The sequence below is a fragment of the Pantherophis guttatus genome, chromosome 6, assembly GCF_059756535.1.
Source record: "Pantherophis guttatus breed Tessera chromosome 6, ASM5975653v1, whole genome shotgun sequence".
NCBI classification, from domain to species: Eukaryota; Metazoa; Chordata; class Lepidosauria; order Squamata; family Colubridae; genus Pantherophis; species Pantherophis guttatus.
The window spans coordinates 35,601,829-35,612,156 of record NC_142068.1 but is presented as its reverse complement, the minus strand read 5'-3'; the positions used below and the strand labels follow the sequence as shown (position 1 = coordinate 35,612,156).

At 35.2% G+C, this 10,328-nt stretch overlaps 1 protein-coding gene across 2 annotated transcripts in view; it reads right to left on the bottom strand.

The window, feature by feature from the left end:
• Positions 1–3,731: 3,731 nt before the first annotated feature.
• Positions 3,732–10,328, bottom strand: part of SLC25A36 (solute carrier family 25 member 36) — a 30,427-nt gene continuing 23,830 nt past the window's right edge. For both annotated transcript variants that reach the window (XM_034439439.3, XM_034439440.3), the window contains exon 7: positions 3,732–9,905. In XM_034439439.3, the coding sequence (XP_034295330.1) occupies positions 9,682–9,905 (224 nt within the window). In that variant the 3' untranslated portion in view covers positions 3,732–9,681. The remainder of the gene's footprint in view (positions 9,906–10,328) is intronic.

The window sequence follows — 10,328 nt, the reverse complement described above, 5'->3', positions numbered from 1 at the left end:
AAGTACCCTTGGGTTAGTAACTTGGGACAGTACCCAGTTACTGTTTTGATTTGCTGTACTTGAACTTCTATGCAACTGTTAATGAGGATTTAAAATTAAAACATATATTGGTGCACTTATTTTATAAACTGTGTAAATAAATTAGGTTAATAACTGGGTGGTTCTGTTTAACCGACATAAAACAGCAACATTTGTCAATATAGAATTTGATACACTGCCCTTGAGACATATATTGATTTCAGGCCATGTAGCATATTTGCAAAATTCTAAGACAATTTAATTGGGCAGTCAAAGCAATCATGTCAGATAAACCAGTTAAATAATTCTTAAACAAAATATATCAACAGTTTAATTAAAGTAACAATTCAACTGCTATACACTAACATTAGTAAACAATACATAAAATCAGCCAAAATAAATTACAGTAGTATCAGTAAAGTATTCACTATGAATGCCAAACTAGGTGATGCCAAACCTGTTGAATCCACGTATGCAAGAAAAGGACCATAGAAATCATATCCTTGACACAGTTAGTTTTATTTGGAAAGTAAACAGGACTATAATAGGACATAGGATAGTTTTTAACAGAGTTAATAGTGACCTTTTTCTAAAGACACAATTTTTCTGAAAAAAATTCAGAAAAATATTTTTCCTTTCTGAAAAAATATTTATGATCCTACAGTCTCTTGCAATAAGAGTTTCAACCAATATGCCAAAGACTGATATTTTCACTGAAATTCAGCAAAATTTATACAAGCAAATTATATACAGTTGACTATTATCCCTGTAACTTCATAATGAAGGTTCTAGATGTTACACAGTGCACTTCATTCTTGTGCCTGACCATAACAAGATGATACCCACAATCTCACCAGGAAGGAAGGAAGGAAGGAAGGAAGGAAGGGAGGGAGGGAGGGAGGGAGGGAGGGAGGGAGGGAGGGAGGAAGGAAGGAAGGAAGGAAGGAAGGAAGGAAGGAAGGAAGGAAGGAAGGAAGGAAGGAATTCCTGGAAGCTTCTCACCCTTGAATTAGTAGAATAAAGCTTTTGAGAGCAGAAAATAAGAGGAACTATTTGAACTTTAAAAAGGTAATGAACCAAAATTAGGGAGGGAAAATTATCAGGAAAAGCTAGTTTAGCAAGATGAAGGTGGTACAAAGCTGTGCATGGCATCTAGTAAGTATGCTTTGAAAGCTTAGAAGTCACTATTTTATGCATCTCTACTTTAGGTGACAAGTACTTTCCTACATTCAGCCTTCCCATAACCTGTTTGCATCTTAGTGAGAATTGTAGAATAGCAATATGGTTCCGTTTTTATAAATTTCATATTTATAACTTCAGTATATATTGCAATGTTACTATTTGACACATTCCCATTTTCTACAATCCATCATCTCTCTCTCTTTCTCTCTTTCTCCATTTTTTGAACGTGGCTGATTTTTCCTTGTTCTGTTTGTAATACGATTTTTAACTAAACACTGCTTGCATTTCCATAGCTTTTTGAAAGGAATTACATTGATAGATAGTCAAGTACAATATAATAATTCCTATTTTTAACTTTCACTATCTGGATAGGCAGTTGTGTAGGCTTTTTTCCCAGGGAAGTAAATTTCCATGACAATTTTATGCAGCTGTTTCCACAGGTATTGGCTTAAACCACAAATTCATCATTCCTCCGTGTCTCTCTTTTCCAGGCCTATAAAATATGTATAATAAAATATTGTAAGGGATTTATTTCCTAGTAGAAATACTTCCAAGCCTTTTCAGGGATTGAATTACTCCCAAGTTGCTTAAGGGATTTCTAGTAAGGCAGACACTAGATATGCTTCAAGATTGGAGAATATGGTTTAAATTATTCCCACCATAAATGATCTATTATGATAACCAAGCGGGCCAAAAATGACAGCCATCTAGTTATACTATAGGTGGTCTAAAATCATGATTTTTTCCATGGAATGAATTCAAACTTAGTTGCCATTTTTGGCAGCAATAAAATATTAGACATTTGTAAAAATATTTAATTTTAACATGGGAACGGAAAATAATGATCCAGTGATTAAATTCCTATATTCTATGGAAACAGAATACAGTTGTCCCCTTTGATTATGTAAGGTGCTATAGGAAAATAATGGAAAATAATTATCAAATTCTATTCTATTTCTAGAACACTCCAGATTATCATGTAGAATATCAGATAGCAGGAAGTGAAATGCTCCCCAAACTACCAAATTTATAGGATATCAGCTAAACTTACAAATTGAAGCATGCTGCTACCTAGGTAAAGGTAAAGGTTCCCCTCACACATATGTGCTAGTCGTTCCTGACTCTAGGGGGCGGTGCTCTTCTCCGTTTCTAAGCCGAAGAGCCAGTGCTGTCTGATGACAATTCCATGGTCATGTGGCCAGCATGACTAAACGCCAAAGGTGCATGGAACGCTGTTACCTTCTTACCAAAGGTGATTCTTATTTTTCTACTTGCATTTTTTACATGCTTTCGAACTGCTAGGTTGGCAGAAGCTGGAACATGTAACAGGAGCTCACCCTGTTATGCGGCACTAGGGATTCGAACCGCTGAACTGCCGACCTTTCGACTGACAAGCTCAGCGTCTTAGCCACTGAGCCACCGCGTCCCTCTAACTGCTACCTAGAATGGTACATTAAGTACTCTACATGTAGTACGTGGTATCATACCGTCACAATTAGAAAATTATTCGTATAATTTTTGATTTAGTTGGATATTTGCAGCAATTTTAAAGGAGAAGGAAATGCAAAACCATAATATAGGCTATGATTTTCACACCTAACAAGCATCACTGTTAATAACCTTGTTCGGTTTTTTTGCATGTTATTATATGCTACGACAGAAACAGTTTTAGTACTGTACTCTTGCAACACTGATTTTCAGCAATTTTTCATCTCACTTGTCAGGAAAAGGATATGTTGTTCTAATGTGGAACATGGGAGCCTGTCTTATGCTGAGTCAGACATTGGCCTTTGTAGCTCAATATTGTTTACACTGGCTGGCAGCGTTCTCTGCAATTTCAGACTAGAATATTTCCCAGTTTTCTTTGTGGAATGAATTAATCCTGGCATCTTCTGTGCACAAAGGATAAGAACTACCACTGAACTTCAGATCTTGCCTTGATCTTGGAAAAGCTGTCATACATTCTATACAGAATATTAGTGATTGCCGTATATCTGTTATAGATGATAGTCCCACAGGGTCTTTTCTGGTACTGTAATTCTGGTGCTTGTTACCTATGATGCTCAGATTCATATGTTATGGTCGCCCATCCTTTTTATAATGGCTAAATCTGGAATCCAAGTGTTATCCTTCCAACTATAGCTAAAATCTTGAAATCCTAAAATATTGTTTGTTATCAATCATGGTGTACCTCAACTGTAGCACCTTTAATATGTGGGGGCTTTAACAAACTGACTGAGGAATTTTGGGGATTGATGTCCACATATCTTAACATGGCTAAGATGGAGAACTACTGGCTTAGAAGAAAAGGAGACATTTATTCATAGAAACAAGACCTGAAGAAAAAATATTATGGTAAAATATACTACCTTAAAAGCGTATTATTTTTTTATAAAATCTTCTCTTGTATGTTATGAACTTTATTCCAAAGCCAATGTTTTTTCTCCCACTCTGATAATTTAAACTATCAGATTTTTTTCCCACTTGAAACACCCTTTTCTTCGTGTTTTAAAAAAGTTAATGAAGTCTAATTGGTTTGAATAAACTCTATTTTATTTTGAAGTTTTGAGCAGTCCAAACAAAATGTTGCCATTGCGGCATAAATACAAAAAGTATTTAAAGCACATATTTGATAGCCAAAAATATGGTATGAAAGAATTAAAACAAAAGTTTATAGGAGTGGTAGAATGTCTGACTTTGTAAACAACAAGAGCTCTAGAGAAACCACTTTCACATATAGAGGGTATGCAAGCTTTCTGTACATAAAATAAAAACAAACCTGAAATTGGACTTCAGGTATTTATCAAAAGATAAATATTTGAATTTGAAAGTAGCAAACATATATAGGCACACATCATCAGTATTCTGCTAGATTGTAGAATTTATAAAACCTGATGAAAACAAAATAATCTCCAGATTACAGGCTGCAGTTATATCATACAGACTTGAAAGAGTTAAAAATGAGAGGTCACAATATCTTCCATCAGTTTTAAAATTATAGTGTTAGATAGGCATAAAACTACATTTCAATGATAAATTAAGTTTTAATAGTGCATTGTATGCTTTCTGAGATGAAAGGAAAGCACTGGAAACCTACTAGGTATGAGTAAAGCAGATCGCTAAGTACCTCACATGCAATCTCAAACTTTTTTTTTGTATGGGGGAATAATAACCGTTTCACATAAAATTTTAGATTGATAACCATCCTACTGAAAATGTCACACTTATCATTTAAGGTGTGAAATTTGAGTCAAAGATTTATGTATGCTTAAGAAAACATTGCTTACAATTAGAAAATAACGTTATATAAGAAACCTACAAGTTATTCCTTGATTTAATGGCATTTTACACAGAGCAATAAAAATCTGGCAAGTGCAAGTTTTATGACAGAATCTATTATGGCTTGTTTCTGTGCTAGTAATAGATAGGAGTATACACATCCATAGATACACTTCTGGCACTGGCATTACTGTAGCGCCACCTACTGGTTACATTTTATTAAGTGTTGTATTTACGGTATCTACCGCAGCCAAAAATCAGACGTCTAGTAAAACTAGCTCATTTATAGCTCACAAAAATGTATGCTTTTTAATACACTTTGTCAGCTAAAGGTTCTACCAGACACCTTCTGATTTTTTTATTTTACTGCTTGGGTCTGTCTTGTCATTCTTCAGAAAAAATCAACCAAGTTCCAAAGTATATTGTGCACATGGAAAAATCCTCATTTTTTGAAAAGATTTAAATCCATTATTTCATTCAAAAAGATATATAGGAATATAATCACACAATTTAGGATTAAATCATCTTCATATTATGTAATTATTTAACCAAATTTTATATGCCTAGAACAAAATGGGTAATTCTATTAGTTCCATCTTATACATTCAAAGCTGGATGCAAAGATAAAAGACTAGTACATGGAAAATGTATAGTCTTTTCTTCAAATTATCAAAAAGTTGTGGGGTACTCAACCCTTCCAAGACCGAGTGGCTGTGGCTACCCACGTCCTGTTATAGTCAGCTGACGCCATCGCTTTCTACCCCCCCCGAGAGGGCTCGCAATCTGGGCGTCCTCCTGAATGCACGGCTGTCTTTAGAAGAGCATATGACAGCCGTGGCCAGGGAAGCTTTCTATCAGGTTCGCCTGATTCGCCAGTTGCGTCTCTTTCTGAACCGGGACGCCTTGCGCACAGTCACTAACGCCCTTGTTACCTCCCGGCTGGACTACTGTAATGCTCTCTACATGGGGCTCACCTTGAAGAGCACTGGGAAGCTCCAACTGGTCCAGAATGTGGCCACGCGGGTAATTATGGATGCAACTCGTTGCGCTCATATATCACCTCTCCTGCGCGAGCTGCTCTGGCTCCCAGTAGTCTTCCGGGTGCGATTCAAGGTGTTGGTTACCACCTTTAAAGCGCTCCATAACTCAGGACCTGGGTACCTACGAGACCGCCTTCTGCCACCGATAGCTTCCCACCGACCAGTCCGCTCCCACAGAGAGGGACTCCTCAGGGTGCCGTCGGCCAAATTATCTCGGCTGGCGACACCCAGAGGGAGAGCCTTCTCCGTGGGAGCCCCTGCCCTTTGGAATGAACTGCCCCTGGACATATGCAAGATCTCTGACCTCCGAGTTTTCCGCTGTGCTCTTAAGACCCTGCTCTTCCGACTGGCAGGGCTAGCTTCATAATTGAGTTTTAAATTCGGAGTTCTTAAATTTTTGGGGTTTTTATTAAATTTTGGCCTTAAATGTAATACTTGTAATAATTTTTTAAATTTAAATTGTGATATTTGTATTGTGTTTTTACCTGGCTGTACACCATCCCGAGTCCTTCGGGAGAGAGGCGGTATAGAAATAAAATTATCCTTATCCTTAATCCACTATTTTTTTTTAAATTTTGTTTTTTTATTTCAACCCAAGAGTGGGCACTGGGTATCAACATTCCTTTGGTGGGAACATGATACCTAGGGAGCTTTCTGCAAGTATTCCATGAGACTTCTGCTTCTTCTTTTAATCTCGCCTGAGGTCCCTAATCTGAATTCAGGTTGAAGTTAGGATAGCTCATTAAGGCAACTTTGTTAAAGGCATCAATATTAAATTTGGATTAAGGGAGTGCTTCTCAATCTCAGCAACTTTTAAGATGCAAGGACTTCACTGCTCAAGTTCTCCAACCAGTATGTTGGCTTGGGAATTCTGGGAGTTGAAGTCCACACACCTTAAAACTGTGGAAGTTGAGAAACGCTGGACTAAAGTAAACAAGTATCCTATAGATTCATGTTTAGCAAGTAATGTGCTAATAAAAAAGACTACTAGGAATAGGGATGTACAACTATCATTAACTTTTTAAATTAAATGTATATATTTTTTTCTGGGATTCTGTAGTCACTGCCTTAAGGAAACAATGAAGTTGTTCAAAGAATTGCTGACAAGCACAACATGCAGGCCAACACACACACACACAGATATAACTATTTCTCCTTTGAACCTAGATATTCCACCACTTATGTCATAGCATATATGAAATGGCAGTGACACTAAAAATGCTTAGGATTAATTTGTTCAGTTCATCACATCCCTAATTCTTAATATATCTATCATAATCAAATGCATTTTTTAAAGGCAGATTATAAAAATTTTACCAAAAGTTTATATAACAATGTTTCAAATAATGCTCAAATAGATATGTTAGCTAAAAGAGGCTTTATTCATCAAGCAAAGTCATATGTGCCTTAAGCAACTATATGATCAGAATGCTGCATGATCATGTAATGAGTGGGATCCACTTTATAATGAACAATAGAAATGTGGATTCATAAAGCTGACGTACTAGAACAGCTTATGATTTTGAAATATTTATTTTTAAAGACTTTGTCAGATTAGAATAAATAAGTAATCATGATTTTACCTACATTTTAAACTTGCCCCAAAGTTCTATGATTCATTATCTTTGGATGATTGTTGTTGGAATGCTATCATATGGTGTTAATGGTGATTGCACCGAGGGGGGGGGGGAGGCTTGGTTATCTGAATCTACCTGAGTGTAGAAATAGAAATATATTAAGTTAGTTTTTCTAGAAATTTCTTCATAACAAAGTAATATTACTCAATTTTATCATTTAAAACAGCAAGCATTTGTAGCATATTGTTTACAACCAATAACATCTTTGTCAGTAATATTTACAAGCAAGAAATTTGTTCAGATGAAGATTTGCTGGGGAATCTGTTCCTTTAACGAATTTTCTTAATTCATCTTCAACTATTGATTGTATCTGTCATGTTTATTAAAATACAGATAGTCCTCAACTTATGACCATTCATTTAATGATAGTTTGAAGTTATAATGGTGCCGAAAAAAACGACTTATAGTATGTCCTTGAAATTACATCACATCACCCCTGCAAGTCACCTGATCACAATTTGAGCACTTGGTAACAGGCTCGCATTTACAACAGAGGCAACATCCTACAGTCATGTGATCATGATTTGCAACCCTCTAGCAAGCTTCCAACAAGTAAGTCAATGGGAAAAGCCAGATTTGCTTAATAACTACATTGGTTAGCAATCAGCCCCAAATGTGGTCGTAAGTCAAGAACTACATGTATAACAAGATCAGTCTCATTGAAGAAAATTATTTCCTGCTAAAAAGATCCAGCAGAATGATTTGTAACAAGAGGTACATTTTAATACAACCATCAAACTAAATATTGCAAGTCTATAGGAAATGTATCTGCTACAGAATAGCCAGGGAGAAACTATTTCGACAGTTGGCTCTATTCTCAGAATCCCTGCATTATTTTAAAGTAGCCTGCAATGAAATTATTTTTTAACAGTTTATAGAAATAAATTTTAAGCTTTCCTCATGCCCTCATGTTTCACTTGTCTGTATTATACAGTAACAAAATATATACAATAATAAAGGGAACTAACCATGTATAATCCAGTTGCCATAAATAAACTTTAAGCTATAATTCTATTTAGAAACAACTGACTTAGAAATAAATCTTTCTACATTCTTTGTAACTTCTGAATAGGCAAGAGTAGGATTGCACCATTACAATTATTTAATTTTCTTTAATAAAAAAATCAAATACACTAACGATACACATTTTTAGAATATTGTCTTTGAATTAAATACCCGCAAATGAATTCACAAGCTTGTTTCATGGTATCACTAGCTAAATTTGCAAATAAAAAAATATTCAATTAGAAAACAGTAATTCATAGGCAGAAAATTTGCTTGGAACAGGAGGACTGTAGTTTAAAAAATGAATGTAGGATTTTTGTATTAATTATATAACACTAAAATATGTTACTTGTAATACTGTGAATAGTGTTTGTTAAAGACAACATAGTTACTATGTGTTAGTGAAAATCAACTCTTAAATGATAGCAAATTATATTGTGTAAATGTTGAAATAAATTTTAAGGACTATACTTTCTAAGGGGAAAAAAATTCATTTTTCAATTTCTGCACAATGCACCAGAAATTAAGCAAATAATAAAATACAAGGGAATGCTTGAATGCAGAGTATTATTATTTCTTAATAATAATATTAGCATTTGATTTTTATATGTTCTTGAAGTATAGTGAAGTTTGGCATTTAATTGATGCAGATTTCAGCTCAGGTGACGTAACTCTTACAAGAATTAAGTTTGCTGAAGTCTGACATAATGCTGAATTACTAAGTTATTTGCCACTCTTCAAGAATTGGTTGATTCTTGGTTCAAAATAACACAATCTAGAAATACTTTTAAGTCCTACTAGGATCCATCAGATGATGCATACAGGAGAACAGAAGTAAATCTTACACAGATCTTAACATTCTTCTATTTGTACAGCAAAAACTTAAAATTAAGTGGGTTATTAAAATATGCACCTATGGCACACTCAACCCAGGGTTAGATGTTAAAATTATTAGAATTTTGTTCTTCCTGCCCTTCCCCCATGTATAAACAAATGAAGATCAATATGTTTTTAGAGGAATGTAGGAATTTACATTTCCTTCTGAGACCCATTGAGGTAGTAAAATGGGAAGCTTAATGTAAATCTTCACCTTTCATTTTATTTCAATTGCAAAATGGACTTTCAGATACGAGCATGAATATGCTTTACGCTGACATAGCCTTCAAACTGCTGTAGAAGAACATAACTCTACAACCAGTAATGGATTTACACCTTGCACTAAAACACATTACAATCTCCTTGCTCACACCAAGCCCTCGCTGCTCACTGCATAGAAGTAAAAAAGTTAACATGGTAAGAGGAAATTGCAATTGAAGTATGACATGTTAAATGTAGTCCTTAAGAAAAACTTGCAAGAGATACCATATGACAAGCCAGCAGAAGTGTGAATGATTGCCTATCGATATTCTTCCACTTTGTCCATATCTGCATATAGTTGATATACGGGTGATATACCTGGATGATATATATATGTATAGCTGCTATCATTCAGAATGTTTATGGTCCAAACTTTTGGTCTTTCACTTCCCGATAGTCAGATAGTAGTGCTGCTGTCTATTGAGCAAGTAGACTACCACTTCATAGGTAGTCATCATTATAGCCGTGTTTGGTATTTGTCTTATCAAATGTGTGGCTAGGCCACGATAGAAAGAACTATAGCCTTCTTCTTGCATAAGCAATGACAACGTCTGGAAAAAGGATCGGTACTTTGTTCCTTCTTCTCGTAGTCTTGTTCGTACAACCTCTGCATTAAAGAAAAAGGAGAAAGTCTCATATTTGATACTGTATTATATATAAAATCTCCATTTCTAAGCAATATTCATAAGCAATCACTCTACAAAGACTAATTTCAACTGTTGATTCAATCCACATTCCACCTTTAGCTTCATGGACATGAGTATGCTTTAAATTAGTCCATATTGCTATCTCTCAAAGAGCAAAGCATATAAAAAAATGGCCGACAGACTGTAAATTTAAAGCCAAGTCCATATTCTAGTAGTGATGTTAAAAACCTTGAATGACTTGCAGTTAAACTAAATCAAGAGTATGTCAAGTAATAGCTTTAACTATTCTGCCAGGCTACCTGATCATCACCTTGAGGTCCTCCTTCAAATGTCTTCTTAAACTTTGATGGATGACTACAAGACAGAGATCATTCTCATTCCAG